At 33.5% G+C, this 20,804-nt stretch overlaps 1 protein-coding gene across 11 annotated transcripts; it reads right to left on the bottom strand.

Moving 5' to 3' along the window:
* Positions 1–1,206: 1,206 nt before the first annotated feature.
* Positions 1,207–20,502, bottom strand: LOC111701869 (delta-latroinsectotoxin-Lt1a). Of its 11 annotated transcripts, XM_023473339.1 has the most exons (9): positions 20,438–20,502; positions 19,751–19,891; positions 15,573–15,729; positions 15,470–15,513; positions 15,009–15,265; positions 14,486–14,555; positions 13,624–13,902; positions 3,017–4,755; positions 1,207–1,979 (listed from the first exon to the last, which is right to left on the bottom strand). In XM_023473339.1, the coding sequence occupies exons 3-9, from the start codon at positions 15,725–15,727 to the stop codon at positions 1,731–1,733; spliced, it is 2,793 nt and encodes a 930-aa protein (XP_023329107.1). In that variant the 5' UTR covers positions 15,728–15,729; positions 19,751–19,891; positions 20,438–20,502; the 3' UTR covers positions 1,207–1,730. The 11 variants fall into 11 exon arrangements, with proteins under 11 accessions (XP_023329107.1, XP_023329105.1, XP_023329106.1 ...); XM_023473337.1 differs by having other exon boundaries at positions 14,486–15,265; XM_023473338.1 differs by having other exon boundaries at positions 14,486–15,265; positions 15,573–15,720.
* Between the last annotated feature and the right edge of the window lie 302 nt (positions 20,503–20,804).

The raw sequence follows: 20,804 nt of genomic DNA, 5'->3' as shown, positions 1-20,804 counted from the left end.
ACGTGGGTTTAAAAAAATAGATAAAAATATTTATTTTCTGCGACTTCTGGAAAGTCTATTATATATATTATTATTTAATATACAAAATAGCTTGCAAGCAAACTAGGCAATCAAAAATTACAATATTTCTGCACATAGAGAAATAAGGATACGTCCATTATCCTTGATGAGTTAAAGGCTTAAATGGTACTGTTCTGAATCTGACACATCACTTCACAAATGGAGGGTTAGATAAAAACATTTTACTTTCAGAGTTTCCTATATAATATATTTCATTGAAAGTACGTATTTAGGCCGAATATTTACAATAATACATCCATAAATGCTTAATAGTTAAAATTAAAAAATATTACGTTTACTATATATATATATAATAATTATGTACTTTAACTGACTTTTTTTCAATTAAGTTTTATTTCTACTGCTTTCTTCAAACTACAAGTCTACGAGTAAACGAAGGGAAGTCGTTAAAGGGAGTGTTCACGAAAAATGAAAGGGGGTATAGACTTATGTCGAAAAATATCCGATGGATTGCTACTGAGCTTACTTTAGTCCGTTGTGTCTATAACAAAGATAAATAAATGTCGTCTTATGCGCAATTTATCTTTATCTATGGTCTATAAGGAGAAAATTTTTACCGAAGAACGTAGCATCGATACAAATTCAGAAAATTGCAATATCGACTCGAATCGTAAAAAAAAAAACAATTTGATTCCATACAAATCATTCAGATAATACAACCTATAATCATCCATATTTTCAACACATTCGTATATTTCTTTATATTTTTTGTTTTATATACAGGGTGTCCCACGAAACATGACAGTATGCAAAACGACTTGAATATCGTCTTAATTTTTGATATAATTTGCTGAATTTATTTGTCAACCTAATTTTAGAAGTAAATTTCTAGAGATAATAATCAAAAAATTCCCCTAGTCCTGCCATTTCTAAAATATGGTCTGCATTTTTTGTGCTTTCAATATTGCCCGAGATATGAACAATTTCGTTCAGATATCGACAATTTTGCTTTTATTTAACAAAATTTAAATCTGAACCAAACTCTTTATATCTCCGGTAATATTGAAAGCACAAAAAACGCAGACCACTTTTTGGAAATGCCAGGGCTAGGAGAATTATGTGATAATTGTTTCAAGAACCATACATGTTAAAGTAGATAGAAGACTAAATGTCACAAATAAATTCAAATGTCAAAGACGACTTTCAAGTCGTCTTGCTATTGTCATGTTTCGTGGAACACCCTGTACTATGCGATTTAAAAGACGATAAATTGGCCGCCAAGTGTTTCTGTATGGTTCCTCGTTGGAGAGACTGCACCTAGCGAACAAAAAATCGTCATTTTAAGTGCATGGTATATAAAACAAATAAAATATATTATGAAATATCAACTATATACGAATGCCTCGAAAAAAAATCGATGATTATGGTTGTACTATGATCTATCTGACAATTAATTGTGATGTTTTATTTCCAACAAAATATGATTTGGTTGATGAAGATGTGGCATTATTTACAGTTAAAATTTGTATCATACAAAAGGTATACGTACTCATGGCATGCAAGCAAGGTGAAGTTGACTTTCAAAGCTCTTTTTGCGCCCTTGGTCTTTGATGGGGGTGGATTATTTTCAAGAAAATATAAACCCCTGGTATTTCAATTATGAATATTATTAGAATGTATCTTAAAGATCAACGGTTACAATTCCCATGTTAGGAGTTAGGGCATTCTTTAGCATTTAAATCAGTCGAGTAATTATTTGTAGAACTATTCTCACAGTCAACTTTTACTTCATACAGTTCAGTTTGTGAGTTAGTACTTTCTTCAATACTAGTTCCTCCTTCACAACAATTGTGTATTTTTCTATCTGGCTTGATATTATCAATAAGCTTGGACAAACTCTCTATTTGATGGGCACCATTTAACTCAGCCCAGGGGTGAGCCCATTTATAGTGCAGGATCTGAAACAATTATTAAAGTTTAGTTTAAAGGGACTGTAAGCGTAGTTTCTATTGACCTTTCATGCAAACATGGCAATGACCATGCCCTATTTACAACGGTTCTCTAAAAGCTTTGTCTGATCAAGTATCAATTAGTTATCCATGTTTGATTTGAATTGATTCTCGACAATTGTGACTCAAGCGCATTTCTAGTTGCTGATAATGGATAATTATCAAAATTAAACACATTTTTGATCAGATTAAGGTTTCAAAGGTACTGTTGTGAATCGAACAACACATTTTTTGCACAAAGGGTCCCTTAAAACTAGATTTACTATTCATCTCAAATATAGATGTAGTTATTTCAAATTTTTGTTTGTATAAGAGGGCCTTCAGTTGAATTATGTGTCCCACCTTCATTTTTACAATATATTTTTTATCATTTTTTAACGTTTTTTTTTAATAAATGATTTCATTTTAATGTTTAGGTCATTAACAATGGCTGATTTTAAAGACATTTGATGGTCAACAATTTGGAACGATCTTGGTCAATAATAAATGAAGATTGTTTATGAGTAAAAGGCGTTTTATTCATCCAGTCATCGATGTTTTATTAATGATTATTCCAGTTTCTTGAAATTTAGTTCTAACTAAGTTCTTTGTAATTTTCTGAACGTGGTCGTTAACAGGAACTAATGTTCATTAATTTAAAAAACTGAAGTTGCTATAATTGCGCCCAGATCTATTTGAAATGGTGTTAGGTTCTTTCATAAAGGCGATATCCCAAGGTCGACTTCCCAAGTGACAAAATGACAGGTACAAAATCCTGAGTTTTTGTTTTGAGAATCTGATTCTTACAAAGATAAAATTACATTTTAAACTGCAACTTCCCTAAGGTTAGGTTAAGCCTTCTAAGGTGCCCCAGGATGGGCTAGGGGTCAAGCTCTGGGGCTAGGGTGGGCTACAGGCAAAGGCCTGTGGCTTGTTCAGACTTGAAAAGATGCCTGTTGGAATAATGCCTCCTTTAGGAAAGTACCTAACATCATTGAAACACCAACCTGAAATCCTACCCCTATTATCCAAAGAGCAATCACCCAGCACATTCCATTCTTGTGACTCTCAAATGGGAAGCATGAATGCTCTGGATAAAGAGATGGTTCAATTAGTGGAAGTGAGGTCAGTACAAGATTTTCACAAAGTATAAGAATGAAGAAACTGCAGTGAGGGAGAAAAGAAATTTCATCTTCCTTTAAGTGAACCATTATGATTGAAGATGAAAAAAGGCTGAAGAAAAACTTTAGCATTTTCAGCAAATCAAGCTTTCTCCCTAAAAACACACTGCAGGTCGAGTACTTTTCTTTAATTTCGCTTAGTATTGTAATGAAGAAAACAAACAAAAAATGAACAGTAAAAAACACTGCATATTTATTCAGCTGAAGGAAAGTATCAAGAATTATCAGGCTTCGAATTGCAAACATCCTTGCGGTTGTTTGTGCAAGAATGCTTAAAAGGATCGGTAGGATTCGAAGAGGACTTTCACAAGCACCTATGCCAGGCTTTGTTGACTTCATAAGAGCTCCACTCAGTGACATTGAGAGAATAGTGAGAAGTATTTTGCCCAGAGCCCGTTCAATATAACAGGCAGTGATTTGATCAAATGTCAGGAAACTAAAAATTCCAAAAAGGCTTCTCTGAACAAGGTCATAGGTTCTCCATCTTGCAAGGTCATTGAAAAAAGGTTTCAGAAGCCACATTTGTAAGTACAATTGAACACTTCCTTCTAGACCATTCTCAAAAGACTTAATACATTTCCATGTCCTGTGACTTTCTGAAGCTTTATCCCTATGAGCGGTTCTCTGTTTTGCTTGCCTGTATCTGAATTCATTGATCATGTGTTGAATAGGGAAAAACAATTTGACCAGGAAGGCCAAAGGTAACTTTACCATCATTAATAATATAGTGGTCCATGGTCTGCTAAGGTTTAATACTAAGCATTTCTTTTTTATTTCATTTTCCAGTTTAACTAACCAGTCAGGCTTTGAATGACTATATATGATTATCACATAAAAACCAATTGTTATCATCAAAGTTGCAGTCGTTACCAAATAAGCAATTTCAAAGTAGAAATTAAACCCATTAAAGGAAGTTTTCTTCAAGCACTCAAAATCCAAATCTGTTGAAAATATAGATGAATTACAAGTCCCAAATAGTTCTTGATTTGAATTATCACTAGCATAAGCAATTGAATAGTAGTCAAAGGTAAGAGTAATGTCCGAGTAATAATCATAAAGAAATGGAATGTAGGAACAAAACATGTTGAACATGACCAACAATACAGATAAAGTGTAATGTTTTCCCCCAGGGAATAATTCTTTTGAGGTCTCAATCATCCATGGTAGAAGGGGGACCATGCTAAGGTTGTCTTGCAGACATTTTAGAAAGCAGTTGCGGTTGGGGTGGAAACATTTTTCATACTTCAATAATTCCCAAGCAATGATTTTATCATCATTTTCATTTGCATAATTAAGCGCAGTTTTTCCCAGTACAGGGCTGTAACTTTGGGAATTATAGTGGATAACTTTGTGAAGCTCGTTTATTTCAGATGAAGGGACAGAGTAAATTCCTTCCTTCAAAACATTGTTTAAATCAAAGAAAAATTCATGATTCATTTCTTTACAGGATGCCACCAAATGAGAGCCCAAGAATGATATAAGCATATTTCTCTCATCACATGAAGAGTAGACCGAGGCAGTATTTCTGATTCCATAATTTCTCAGTGCTTTGAAATATGTCTCACCTAAACATCACACATATTCAAAAGCTTTTAACATTTCAAAAATATTATGTCTTCCCCTCCCCATTTTTATTTTTATTCTAACATTCAAGGGTGCAACTTGTACTTTCCCAGGGGTGAGCCCATTTATAGTGCAGGATCTGTAGGGGCTGGGAGGGGGGTTGGGGCGGTTATACAAAAATTTTCAAAAAGAAATCACTGTTTTCAGGATTTGAAGTAAATACAAAGCATTTTTTAATTGTTGAAGGAATGGCATTGTGCTCAATAATGTACCAAATTCTCATAATATTAATGTCTTCAAAAAAATAAACATAGAACAGTTTTAAATGAACAAATGACATGAGTTACTTAATTAAACATGTGTAGGAAGCGGCAGAAAATGTATGCTCTTCTAGGTCTTTCCATGTATTTCAGATTTCTTAGTGTCTGTTGGTCACTGGCTTAGTCATATTCACTATTTATATAAAGTCCCATATAACTGTCTGCAGCAGTTTTTCATTTTTGTAATTCATCCACTAGTCATATGTGTTCATTATATAATCCCTTAATCGTAGGTCTGTGCAGTCTTAGTGGTAACTAGTAAGTACACTGTTTTAAATTAAATGCATGCATCGTCGTACCAGACAGATGTGAGCATGCACATAATCACTGGTACGCTGTTCAGTACCGTCACTCCTTCTCAAGTTTCATGGTACTATTCCTATTCATGATACTTCCCAATCTTTTTGCAATAGTACCATTCCCACTCCTAGTCAGTATCTAATTGTTAGCTATATTGTTTTACTTGAAAGGATACACCCCAAAGGGGGGTACCAATACTCTAGACAAATATAGTCTTACACCAATAAAAGACAAAGTAGTTGAACATTTCTATTATAAGTATAATAGGAAATAGGTTAAAAAGTTATGTAAAACTATAAAACAATGAAATAAATTAGCGATGTAGATATACTGCTACTGCAGTCTCAATCAGATCCACAGATTTGGTTTCCTGGGATCTTTTTGCAAGACAGAGGAATCCATTCTCCCTGCCTGCCCTATTTAGAGGTACAACTTCTGTGCTCTTCTCTATTTAGAATATTAGTTCCAAGAATCTTCTTTAACCAGGGTTTTGAGACTCTTCCTTCAGAACTCTGACCTTCTGGACTCCCAGCCTTCCAACTCCAGCCCAACATGGTTACCCTCCTGATCCCTCCTTCCTGAAGCAGGAAGGGAGTTGGTTCTTCTTTCTAAGAGGCTTTCATCACAACTATAGCTTTATTCTTTGATTGGTCTCCTTTTATATCCTGGCACCCCACCTTTCTCTTCTATCCAACCTGGCTGGTCATTTCTCCAAGGGAAGGGTGTTCAGTCAGCTGCAGGTGCAGGTTTAGTTGACCATCTTTGGCGGCTTCTATGATCCTGTTTTATCAACACATTCCAATTCTTGATTCCTATTAACAGGGGTGAGGGGGGGGTGTGTGTGGTCTACATGACCCCTTAGAGTGAGGGAGGGGGGGGGGGATGGCTACAATATGCACTAGTCTGGTCAGTGCTACTCTTCATCTCAACCGTGTCACCTTCGCATCATAGACGACACTGCAACTGGTCATTGCTACTGACAATCTTTACATTCAAATGCTTGATCGCTGCATTGTCAGACCTTACCTGCTAGCCTCAGGACTCTGTATCCATACATTCGGATTCACAAGTAGCTCTCTCCTTTACTGTGCAATTATTATTTTTTTTTACAATACCACTAGTACTCTGTTAAATCTAATAAATGCTGTACCCTTTTTGACATGTACTTTTGTGGAAGGGCATGTCCTTTCTGAAAAATCCCCCCCACCCAGTATGAGAACCAACTTTGAATGATGTTGTAAGATACAATTTGTTTATTTAAACAGTTTTCATAACATATTAATAAGTAAAAAATACATTACAATAAATAATACAGTACAATAAATATTTATAGGAAATATTACATAGAATTTTGGTTTTTGAGCTTGAAAATTTTCTTTGACAGATTGTTTCTTTGACAGATAAAATGTTTAAAATTGTTTTAAAAAAAACAAATTATCTTGTATAACAAATATAAATTTAATAGTAATTAAAGGCAACAAGAAATTATACTTTGTATCACAGCATAAATTTTCATTCAAAGGATCATACTATGCATCACAGCTTTAATTTTCTTTGGCATGTTCTTTCTTTGTCAGATTCAAAAATGAATTAAATAGTAATTAAAGGAAACAAGATAGAAAGTCTTGAAAACTGAACTGAACTGAACTGAACTGAACTGAACTGAACTGAACTGAACTGAACTGAACTGAACTGAACTGAACTGAACTGAACCGAGTTGAACTGAACTGAACAGTACAGTACTGTACAGTAAAGTAAAGTACAGTACAGTACAGTTCAGTACAGAACAGTACAGTGCAGTACAGTACAGTACAGTACAGTCCAGTACAGTACAGTACATTATACAGTACAGTACAGTACAGTATAGTGCAGTACAGTACAGTACAGTTCAGTTCAGTTCAGTTCATTTCATTACGGCTCAGCTACATTTTGCCTAGTCATAATTAGCCTAGTCACATTTTACCTGGTCACATTTTGCCTAGTCACATTTTGCCTATTCACATTTTGCCTAGTTAACAGTTTGCCTAAGTAACATGTTGCCTAAAAAATTTTGCGTAGGGTAATATTTTGCATAACCTAAGTAACATAAAGCGAAATTTTTGCCTAGTCAATAATTTTTTCCCAAAGAAAATTTTCAACAATCTGAGAATTGTTTTTCAAAAATCCGCGAATTTTTTGTCTAAAACTTTGCAAATTTTGGAAAATCATTCAGTTTCCTGTAAGCCAATCAGAAGGCGAGACACATCTAAAATGGCTCCCCTGATAACTGAAGGGCTAACCATAAAGGGTAAGCCCAACTATAGGGGTAAGAATAACTTCTTTGATGTTTTCAATGGGGAGAGGGCAGAGATCCAAGAGCTTTTGGTCAAACAGCATGCTGAGGCTAGGAGGGTTTATCACTCCAATGCAGTCGGCCTGGACATGGCAACAAATTTAGAGCAAAAGCAGAAATCAAAGAACTCCAGACAGTGGGTGAAATTTGTTGTAGAAGCTTTCCACTATGCCCAAGCTGATTATATCCAAACCCTTACTCATGATCAGCAGAAGGCTCAGAATGATGACATATACTCCAGGATGTAAACTGTATTTTAAAAATATATATAAAATGTAATTGTCCTAAAACGTTTAATTCATCTATATATAAATTTGGCTTGTCTGTCTGTTTGTCTGTCTGTCTGTCTGTTTGTATTCAATAAACGTCAAAACGGCTGAACCGATCGGCCCAAATTTTTTGTGGGACATCTAGGGACCCCAGGGAAGGTTTATAAATGATTGAAATTTTAAATATTTGTCTCCATCAAAATTTGATCTTTATTAAATTTTGAAAATCCACGAAATTTTTTGTGAAAATCCGCGAATTATTTTTGTTTTATTTTACGATGTACACAAAGAGAACATGTTCACAATTAATTTAGAAGATGGGCGGGAAGTGCCCTCTAAGGCTAGTTCATTAAAAATTTAACTAGTTCAGCTTAAAAAAAAGTTTGATGTCTGACAAAATTACATTAAAAAAAAAGCAATAGACATGCTCTTGTGTTACCTAGGCAAAATGTGACTAGTCAAACTTGAATCAGGCAAACCCAGCTGGAAAATTATTCTTTCTTTCCATTGTTTTCTTTTTTTCTACTGCAATCAGAACTCTTTTTTTCATCCGCAAATGTCTTATTGTAGAGCTCCGGCATCGGATGATTAAAAGCCGTCTTTTTTTAGTCCGCAATTGTTTCCTGGCGGAGTTTGACTCCATCATCAGATCAAAACTAATTTATCAGTCCATCTAAAGAGCTTATGAAATCAAAAAGGATGATAAAAAAACAAGGGCCTGCTGAAAAGCGCACTCATTTGTCAAATCTTAGTCAGTTTAAACCAATTCTTCAAGGTGTAAGCACGCTGCACAATTTCTTCAGAAATTGTTAAAGCATCCGTTCATGGGAGTTTCAAAACTGCCACTCAAAACTTGTCCTTTTTCTCTACATGTGTCGGTCTACTGATCCATTCAGTTCAACCGCCCTGTTTATGCTATTGATCTCCGCTTCATGTACGCTTTGAACAGATCGAAATGGAAAAGAAGAGCAATTTCACTCCTCTGTCGAAAAGGCAAAACTGAAATAGGGAAAATGTGAATAGGCCAGTCAGTTCAGTTCAGTGCAGTAGTACAGTGTAGCATGAAAATAAACCAATTGAAAACAAAAAAAGATTATGTTTAAATGGTTTATAATGAAAATAAATATATTCAAATAAAGGATTGGTTTTGAAAGAATGGTTTTACATAAAGAAACAATTATCTCAAAACAAAGAAATGGTTTAGCAAGGATAGTTTGTCATGGAATTAAACCAATTTACAAACAAAGAATTTGTTTAGTTAGAATAGTTTAAACCAATTCAAAACTTATCAACGACACAAACTTATCAATATTGGACTGCACTGAGCTCTACTACAATGTGTGACTGCACTGAATTTTGATGGGCTTCTATTGTAACCTGAAAAAAACATTAAAAAATATTTAAGCAATAACTTAAAATTTATAATAATGTGTGAAACTAGACTTATTTTTTTTTTTGGGGGGGGGGGCTTAAAATTGGCTTCTGAACCGCCAACAAAGGACAGTTTTGAATAGATCTTTCTCTGATTGGGCAGAATTTAAGAGTGGTGTACCCCAGGGGTCAATACTGGGTCCTTTGTTGTTTGTTATATTCATAAATGACACTGATGACTGAGCCAAAGATATTTCCATCTTACTGAAATTTGCTGTTGACACCTAAATCAATAATGAAGCTAGTAGTGCAAACTGTGCTCTTAATACTTTATGATACTTTATGATCAATTCTAGAGGAGACAGTGAGAGAGAGGGATATTGGGGTAATTATTTCAAATACACTTAAACCCGCACAACAATGTCTAGGAGAAGATGCCATCTTGAATTTGCTGTCCCTTCCTAGTCACCCAGGTTAATTGGAGATATTGACGTTTTATAACTTGTTCAAAAGAGAGCAGTAAACCTTGTGGTGGGACTAGTGAGACAAACCTATGAAGAAAAACTAACAGAATTTGGTTCAAGTACCCTGAAAGACAGGCGAATCGAGATTGATCTAATTCAAACTTTTAAATCCTCTAAGGATTGACAATGTTGACCATGCTACATGATTCAACACTGCAGTTGGAGATAGTGTTACTGTATTAAAAAGGAATACTGCCAATGAGGGCCATCTTTTATCAAATCAATCAAATACAGATAATGAAAAAACTTCTTTACAAATAGAGTTGTACCAGTTTGGAATGCACTGCCGACGGAACTAAAAAAACTCAAGAAATGTCAAGATATTTAAGACAGGACTCGAGAAAATAACTTTCTAAATCTGTGCCAGGAAACAGGGTAAGGGAGGATGATACCTTCCAGGATGACCCATAACGGACCAGTGTTAAGACTAGAAACATCATGAAATTTGCCTTATTCACTCTAAGAAATCTCAAAATTTGTTGGAGCACCGGACTCAAATACACCTTAGTAGAATCATTCGTCAAATTTTGTTGAATGTATTTTCAGTCGCCTTAATTCAAAGTTTGTTACATGATCTATCAACCGGTGTTTGTCCGCTCGCTGTGCCGCGCCTCCATATAATTATCATCTCACAAAGTTTGTTTCATGTTGATTCAGCCAGCGACACTGCGCGGTTTAAATATTAGCATGCGTCAAAATTTGTTGGATGTCCCTTCAACTTACTGCGCAACTATGTAATCATTTGTTATATGATTATTCAGCTTTGAATCTAGACCCGTCAAAAGAGGTTGTTACAGGTGGCGCCACCTATTCTCTCAATATTTGTTTTAACTAGATTCAAATTGTTTGTTACATAAATATCCGGCTGTTATGTAAATTTCAATTTTTTTATACAATTTATTAGTTTTTAAAACGCATAAATCTGCAAAAATGTAATTGATAAAAACAAAAATTTAAACATCATAAGTTTCAAGTTTATCACATTTTTTTATAAAACAAATACATGAGGCAGAAATATAAGATCTTAATACAAATCTTTAAAGTAATATGCAGCATAAGTTTTGCTGTTTATAATACACTTTATTACAATTCAAAGCTTAAAGAACTGGACATCAATTAATCACCAATTTAGACAACATTTGATTCTTGTAGAAATAGATTCTGCAGTCTGAATTATGGAAGATTTGGTTTTGCATTGATACTCTCTTTCAAGCAAAGCATTGAAAATGCAAGCATTAGTTTGAGAGAGTGTACAAAGGCTTAAAAAAGTTTTAATTTTGTTCTTCCAGTTTCTTGGAGGTTTCCCTTTAAATCTTTTTGATATCTCCAAATTTCCAGATCGAATTGACGTAGGTACAAGCGCTGTCGGCTAACAGACTAAACTGTCACTAATTGGAAAGTCAGCTGATTCTCCCCCTCCAGCCAGCCGTGCGAGCCGTGCCAGCCCGGCAGATGGTTCAACGTTTGATTGATCATAAATCAAAATTTGTTTAATCTTACACAAACTAAAATATCTGCTAATTACAATGAAAGAAAACTGTAACATGACAAAAGAAAGATGTCATATAACAAAGTTTGACACATGCTGAGAGAACAATGTGTAAGCTATTAACAAGTTTTGTTAGATTGTAATTTTGGAAAATATTTAACTAAATTTGAGTAATGAAAGAAGAAATTTGAAATATGAAAGAAGAACTTTGATGCCTGATGCTAAAGACCAAAATTGCATTTTTTAGAGTGTTGACCCCGGGGTTTTCTGCAAATTATTCTACAAGTATTCCAAGTAAGTAAGAGTGTCACCTGTACAGTAAGAATATTAAAAAAGAATTTAATTTTCTTCAAATAATTTCTTTAAGAATTACCTTTTACTCTTAACAATAATCTGAGGTTCAGACTAAACTGTTTTGTCTTCTAAGACAAATAGTCCATCAACATCCTTCTGAAATAATACAAAAAAAATCTATTCCAATTAAATTATAGCCGTGAAAAAAAAATTTGTTCAAAATTGATACCAGGGGGGGGGAGGTTGTACAAAAACCTAGAATACATGTATTATAGACCCACCAAATGTTTAAACAATTATATTATGCATAAACAAATATGCATGCCAATTCATTAAACATGCATTCTGAAATTGCTTAATAATACAATTATGCTTTAAAAAAGGGGAAAATGAAGATTCCTTGAGATATGAGTGAGAAAAATACCATAGGGATCACAAAATCTTTCGATTAAGAAAGGGAAGCACATATTTAAATAGAAAATATGGTTTAACATCTAATGTTTGTGTTCAATTAAAAACTACAGTCTACAGCTAAGTGAATTGCGGATACATTGTTTAAATTAAATGAATCTGTCGTCTTCTAGAGTGTTACAGGAGCAACATAGGAAAAATTTTAACTTTTGCCGCATCAGTCTAGGGCTGGGCACGTTCCTGGTGGAACGATAGTTCTTTCCCGAGAACGAACGGAACGATCAAGAACAATCCCATCATTCCGATAAAAAAAATGATGGCTTAGAACGAGTTTTTAAAAATATTGGAACGATTAGTAAAAGAATTATTATCAAGAATGCGTTCTAAGTTGGGAATGCATTTTAAATCAGGAATATGTTCAAAATCATCTAGAAATATTTAAGGATTTTTTTATTTAATCACCTGACCCCCGGCCCTATATCTTTGCAATCCTATGTTCTAGACCTTAGATATTTCAACCTATGAATTCTGTTGGATCAAATGATCTAAGTTTAAAATATCGAAGGCTTACACCATCACGTTGCAAAGTTATAGTGATGAGAAAATTTAAGTTATTGGCCATGACTCAATTCCTCGTATTAATCAACAATATATGAGCAGAAAATTGCACGTTTTGCACAAGTGTTATTTTATTGCACATTGCACAGGATCTGGTGGGAGCAACTTTCCAGATTCATCTTTCTCTGCACCTAAACTTCAAATACAAGGCAAATATCAGGGATTAGAAATTCAGAGCGCTTTGTGTATTTAAGTCAAATTAAATTTTTCCATATACAGCTGCTCTTTCTACTGAAATGGCAATGGGGATGGAAACATTCTTTGACTAAGAACAGAACAAGATGGATGGAACCATTCTTTAAATAAAAACGCCAAGAATGGAACGGAACAGGAAGACCGTTCTTCTACTCAGAACGGAACAAGAACGGAACTATAAAAAAGAAAGGAATGAGAATGGAACGATTTAGCTGAAGGCCCTCATTCTAGAACGGAACAGAAAGATTTAAAAAAATTCGGAATGTGCCCAGCCCTACATCAGTCTTGTATTACGCTGTGTAGTGTATTAAATTCAAATATTTCACATGATAGTGATTTTGCTATCTAGCATCTTTCTTCAAAATACATCATTCTAATACGTTGTTACATCAGTTTAGACCTACGTAGTCAAATTTTTTATACATTTTTCCTGAAGGCGAACAGACCTATCAATTGACTTAACTTTTGAGTTATGGCACAAGTCTGTTTCCTTCAGGCAAAATTCGTCAAAAATACATTTAAAACAGTATAGATCCCAGCAGTACTTGACTATCTTTCATCTGTCCATAATGCATAATATTAATAGTCTTTCTGATCAAAGTCCCTAGCTCTGTCCTTGTTTGACAGTAAGGGGCTTATCTTTGTTTTCCTCTTATAGTATGCAAATTATCAAATCCCAACATTATGCACTATTTTCACTTAATACTAAAATTTGCACTGTTGAAGCTATAAAGAATTAAAACTTACTTGTGCTATGTATGATCGCATAATGAAGCGGGAGGTCTAAAGTTCTTTTATGTGCCACCATTAGATCTACACCTTTTACTAGCAAATTCTCTATGACTGATTGGTCATTATTTCGAACAGCCCAGTGAAGAAGTGTTTCTCCTGTGGCCAAATGTACATTGATATTTTCATCAGGGAAAAGGTTTAAGACTTTCAGTGTGTGATTAAATTCTGATAAAGTGTTGATGGTTAACCAAGGTAGAAAATCCCGACTCTTTTGGTTTTTGTCAGAATCAAGTTCTAACAAAGAAAAAATACATTTTAAACTTTCACCTTTATTTAAGGTGTACACAAATTAAGGCCCTTTCTTCAAATAAAAATAGAATTCTATCAAGTGCAGTCTTCAGCAAATCTAAAACTTCAACTGCTATTAGAGTCATTTAAAACTAATTATAAAAAAAGTAAGCTAAATCAAATAGATTGTCAAGTTATACGATAGATATTTGTAAATTCTCTGTACAAGTGTATTATGACGTCACAAGTGTCAACTTAGTTTTTGCTTCCGACAAAATTATTAATAATAGAGATCATTTTAGACCAAGTGCTTATCTTACAGTAAAATAAGTGTAATTTTATGTATTCTTCATTTTCTGTTTTACACTTTTTTATTAAATTTTGGAAAACATGTCAATTAGAGTAAGAAAATTTGTTTTTCTTGTTGAATTTGACACTTGTGTTGTTGTGTATAATTGGTCCACTTCTCTGTTGCCACCTATATTGTACTTGATAATCTATTAGAGTGAATGGTAGAGTTACACAAGTGTTAAAAAACCTCTTATTCTTACCCCATATAAAAATGTCTTATATGTTTTTTTCTTTTCACCTCTTTTTAACATTTTTTCTAAAATTCCAAGATCAATATCCAAGATGGTTTTAGCTTTTCGAAACAGAATCTGAATAGGAGATAGATTAAGTATTGGATGAATCTTGGAAACATCCACCTCATGATTTAACAGCTCATCAACACACTCCATTGATCTGGTTTCCAAGGCCATATGAAAAGGAGTGACTGTGTCTGTGTTTAAAACATTGACTGGATGTAAGAATGGAGGACATATTATTTTCTTCAGCCCCTTTTCATGATTTATTCCTGCAAGAAGATGTAAAATAGTTCCAAATTTTCCATCATCAAACACCAATATTGATTCAGGTTTGAGATATTTTAACAAAACGTTTATAGTTTTCATTATTCGAAATTCATGTTCAAAGTTTTCTACAGTACTGGAATTCAATTTATGCAGAATTAGTGAGCTGGCTGCAAGATGGAAAGCAGAAGTGGGATGATGGGTCTCAGTAAGTAGTAGGACATTTGCTCCATGTCGTACAAGAACTTTAACACACTCCACCTGGTTTAAGTGTGCTGCTGTATGGAGTGGATAATAACCTGTTGAGTCATCTTTGCTTGCCGTTAAGTTATAAGGAGTCATGAGTAACTCATGTACTACATTTGAATGACCCTTTGAAATAGCGAAGTGGATTGGTGAAGTGCCATTGTTTGATTTTATTGCTGGATCTATCCCACAATCTGTCACTAACCATTCCACAATATCCAATAATATTTCTTCGCGATCCATCAGGCATGCACAGTGCAATGCTGTCCAACCTGCAACAATGTTAACATCACAGAGCTTAAAATGGAAGTGAATACTTTTAGTTTTTTTCAGCATCAATGTTGTTCCAAGGAATCTGAGGAAGATTTAACTATCAAGCCATTTCATAGTACATTGGAATACATGGATCAATGATCTCGACTTAATAAAATGGATCTATACATTAATTCATATTGTTTGGTTTTAATATCATGTACCTTCTGTACTCCTAATTAAATCTATTGGAAACAATGGTTTTGACCTAAATAGAGAAAGTGGAAAATGAAAATTGTGTTACTTTTTGCAATAAAATATAAGCACCTGGTTTTAGGATCATTGAATGTGCTAATCACATATTCAAAAAGTCTCTTGTTTGAGAACTCGGGAGGACCGGGAGTAACTAATATTGCGCCTTGGTCATTTTGATTTTGCACTTCTGATTCAGCTCTTGCAATGAGCACTTCCATCCCTTCCATATCTTAAAATGCATAATCAATAACTTTGGTGGCCTTATTATTTGGTTTCTAAATTTTCTTCTTGTTTTGTTACAAAGTCGCAGGTTAAAACATTGTTAACGACCAGATATCAATTAAGAGTAAAAGTATATCTACAATCTATGAGTAGAGTATTCACCGGAAACTCTGTTTTGTTTCCGCAAGAAATTTGCCAGAATTTTTTTTCCCGCTTTAAATTTCATTGACGGAAAATTACCAGAATTTTTTTCCAGTAATTAAAATTACGCAAAAAAAATTCTGGCAGAAAATTATGGGTAAACGGAAATAGCAAAATAAGAAAGAAAGGCAAGCTCAATTTTTTTCTTATAACTTGTATTAGTTGTGTCCTAGTTAGCATATTTTGCAACTGAAAGTAAATAAAATAGCTTTTAATACTGTTATTAAGTGTCTGTATGATATGAACAATTTCCGGGTTCTATAAATCCAATATTTAACATAAAATCTCTAGCTGATCAATTTACTATTACTTTTGACATATAATGCCTATATACTTTTGTTCCATGGTAATAAAAGAACTGTATTTTCCACAAAAAAAATAAGATGGGGTCAAAACTTTGTTTCTGATGCAAATCTTGCATTGGGAATCAGCACTAGAAGTTGTGAGCACTATATAGAAAAAAGGAAACTAAAAATATAGTATACATTTCTAAAATTAGAAGCATGGTAGATTTATGTTTATATCCCCATGCCTTGACAGTTCCAATGTCATGGGTCGGAAAATTAAACAAAGATCGGAGTGAGGGGAGGAAGGCAAGTTGCACTAATTTGTCTTTCTTTCCGCAAATGATGTCATAAAATGTACTTGTGGGTGCCGTAGCCTGGAGCACTTAATGTCCGCACCAATTTAAAATAAATAAGCAAAAAAATCCTTTTATTAAATATTATCCTTCTTGATCATAAATCAAATTTCTAACCTAATATGTGAATATTTGCATCTACTACTGTGTCCAAGTTAGGGCGCCTGACCAACAAACCCATTGATCAACAAACATATCTACCAACAGACCTACTAACCAATTGACCGACTAGCCAACCTAACATATTATTGTTGACGCCCACCTTATATTTCAACAATCCTGCAGTATAAAAGCACAGACAATAAATTCTTAGATATTTGAGAAATAAACAATTACTATTTATAGTTCCAAAAAACAGGGGGAAAGGGGAACTTTGCGCTGCGCACCTTTTTTTGAGGTGTGATAGCCTAAAGCATGGTTAATAAATGCTTTAAGGCTACAAAAAGAAGGTGTCATGTGATGCAATGTTTTAGCTGGTATGTCGCCCAAGGGGTGCCTCAGGCTATACAAAAAGCTTCTAGAAGAATCGATTACAAGAATACATTCATAAATAAAGATAGATTGCGCATAAGACGACATTTTTCATCTTGAAAGATATAACTGTACAGAGATGTTTTAAAGTTATTCCCATTATATAGATTAACTAGGTCGGTTGTAAACATTGGATGTTCTTATGTCATTGAGTACTTGTGGTGTAAATTAGTTCTGTAGAGAGAAATTTAAGTTAGCTTAGTCCTTCTCATGTCCTTCTTCAGTTCTTGTCAATATGATATATTGCTCAGTGAAATATTGTTGTTCAAATAGTTCCATTCCCGGAGTTATTTTACACTCTATTATGAAATCCATTAAAACATCAAACCACCCCTAGAAGTACGAGTTCGCGGACTGTACAATTCTTGGTTATTTTGCGTACATAAGCTATCTATGTTTATTTATTTATCTATGAATACATCTTATGACAACTATTAAAAAGGGGATCTGAATATTTAACATATTATTATTCTTTTTTAGTTCTTATCCTACTGCAGTGATAGTCTAAATAACCTGGAATATTGTTAATTGATTGATACCTTAAAGCCGTCTTTGACCTAAGAAATAGTTTGCGGCATTCAACATTGGTAACCTGATTTTAACAATATTTTTTAGGAAACAATAATCACAGCGGGGGCAATATTTATTTCCAATACTGACAAAATATTGATAAAGATATTTTCGCACTCAATAAAGAGTTAACACCATGATATTTTGATTGTTGGCTCCCTATTATATTGCTTTTTACCCTAACCTTGTTTTTCTGGGGTTGGATTTCAAAACATTAGAGGGGGAAGGTTCGCAATGAATGCAAAAGAATGAGGTCAAACATTTTTTTAAAATGTAAGTTAAGTTAAGAAATTATTTAAAATTAGTTTATTTCAAGACTTCTATTCTGAAGAAAATATAAAAGAAAATAACTATAAACAAAAAGAACTAATCTAAAGTTTATAATATGCCTGAAAGTTTCATCTTTTATCTTAAAATTAAATGGTTTTTCTTATCTAGCTCGAAGAGATTTTACATTTAGTCTCTAGAAGTTTTGATAGGACCTGGGGCGCACTTTATGCTTATCTGAGATACTTGTAAAAAATTGGACTTCGACATTTTTATCATTAAGGGCAACAATCATGTAGAACTAGTTAAAGTTGTGTTGCGCAACAGTGCATTATGGTTATTATTTTTTTTTTTCACTGCATTAAAATTATTTGGAAAATAAATAATTTTTTGCATGAGGCGGCAAACAAGATATGATTATAGACAGAATTACAAATCACACTCCAGTAGACAGAACATTAAGGTTGTTACTACTTTGCAGATCTTGTGATTTTTCAAACAAATATAAAAACCAAAATTATGTTATTACACTTAATAATAGCTCTTTAAAAATAGGAGTAATGAATGAAAAAATGTAAGATTTAAATTTCAAGGGAAATAACTTTTATTTAACGTGTAATACACTATATACACTATATACAGAGTGCACCAATAAACATGGAAATTAAGAACATAATTCTTGTACTGAAGGTAAACAATTTTTACATCAAAAACTTAAAGCCTCCAAAAATTCCAAAATGTGGTTATGATCATTACGTCCTTAACCCAATTGTAAAAAAAATCTTTATTAAATTTAAATGTCGAAATACATTATTATTTTTATTTAAAAAGTAATTTTTACTTTTATATTTTATTTTGTAGCTGAAATCCTCTGAGACTGAAAGAAGATGGTTTAAAATAAAATAAAATGCTAAGATCCCATGGGTGATTTTTTTATTAGCAATTTTACTATTTACTTCTAACCGATTATTATTATTGAGAAGATGTTTTAATTTTTGCTTGGATCTTGAAATGAAATTAAATAAGAAGTTCTTGGGTAACTTTTTCACCAAGAGGATAATCAACATTTACATTTTCTTTGTAAAAATATTTTTTTTTATTGCGTACTAGTATGCAATAATATACCCATTCTTACAGGTTGATTACTGACCATATATATATGTATTATCAAATAATATGGAGTTATTTTTCCAGCAAAAATATTGTTAAAATAAGGATGGGGGAGGGAAATCAGCCCACAATTTACAATTTGCATGTAGGGTTTCATTTTAAGGATAAATAAGCTTGATCCAAGAAAGTGTTTCTGTTTCCATCTTTTTAAGACAATAGGTATTATAATGAAATGTATCAACCAAGTTTAATAAATACGTACAATTGGTACTAAAGAGTCAACTGTACTGAGCCTGCGATTTAAAAGATTTCGGGAAAATAAAGCTCGGGTCTAAGCTTATTTACGACTTGAGCTTTCGGATGCAAGCTGCATCTTATTTTCCACAGAGTTGAGTTCAAAAAATTGGTTTAAAATTCTATTTGGCGGATTTTCATGGTAGGAATTGACACATTCTTGCAGCTGTCAATCCCATGACACAAGCTGTCGTCAGAGTTGGGCCAAAGATTGGGTCTTAAAATCAGGTTTAAGGAATTACGGCTCGAGCCAATGTTTTTAAATCGCGGGCTCTGAAGAATCAACCGAATGAGTATTTAAAGAAAGGGTTTAAGAATCTACAGCAGTTCTAACCAACATCTCATAGAGCTCACACTTTTTAAATCATCTATATTTTAGTTCTAATCATTTCAATCAATAACATATCCATAGTACCTTCAGTGAGTATGTTGTATAGCGATACTGGAACTTCCCTTGACTTGGTCTGTATGCCAAGTAGGAAAGCTCACAGTGATCCAAAGGTTGCAAGCTTTCACACACAAATTGATGAGTATTTTGCTCATCTCTTCTTAACAACTAAAAATAAAATAAAATGCGTTAGACTTTGAAATGTGTATGTTTTTTTTTACGGAAAAGTACAAGTGAGTTAGTGAGTTAAAAGCAAATGCCATCACGTTGCGACACCTCAAAGTCAACCGAGTCTTCAAAAATAATGCGATTTTTTATAGCAATCTGGATCTATGTGAACCCAGTACCAGAATTCTTCGCTTGAGTGACTGTGAATGGTGCTTTGCTGTGATGCCATGTTTAGTTTCAAATTAACAAATAAAACAAGTATTGAAAATTATCAATTTTCCGATTATTAAAAAACCAAGAATATCTCAATCTTTTTTGCTCACACAGTGGTTTCAGGGGTAACGTTTTGAGCGGACATTTAGTCGGAACTGACGTAAACATATATATCCTATAACATTTTGAGCTGACTATAATGTTTTCAATGGTATCTCCTTATATGTAAGAAATATTGAGAAGAACAAAAATGTTTGCAACTGGATAGATTTTTCTCTCTTATACTTGTGCAAAAATTAAAAACTAGAGAAATGAAGAGCTCACACAGTGTACCTGAAATTTCGCATGGATTTGACCTACTCCAATTCTGTGTATAGTTTGCAGTGTGCTTTTGCAACTGCATTGTTTCGACTTTATCAACTTTTAAAACATTTCCGGGGAATGTGGAATGTTGGCTTATAAGAGAAATAAAAGGAAAAAGTCCGATTTCAAATTTTTTTTTAAACCATCCTTGAGTGACTCCTGTATTCTTGGTTGCTGTATTTTCACGAATCTAATGTAACAGTGGGCGAGTTTTGTTGATCTTTTACGATCAGCAATTCAAGGACGTTTTGGATCGCTGAGATCATAGCTACCAAGGGGAATCATGTGTGCATTGCGTTATTGATTTTTATTCATATACTATACTAAATATTGATAT

The sequence above is a fragment of the Eurytemora carolleeae genome, unplaced genomic scaffold, assembly GCF_000591075.1.
Source record: "Eurytemora carolleeae unplaced genomic scaffold, Eaff_2.0 scaffold479, whole genome shotgun sequence".
NCBI classification, from domain to species: Eukaryota; Metazoa; Arthropoda; class Copepoda; order Calanoida; family Temoridae; genus Eurytemora; species Eurytemora carolleeae.
The sequence above is the reverse complement of the archived record's forward strand: the minus strand, read 5'-3'. Positions and strand labels throughout refer to the sequence as shown.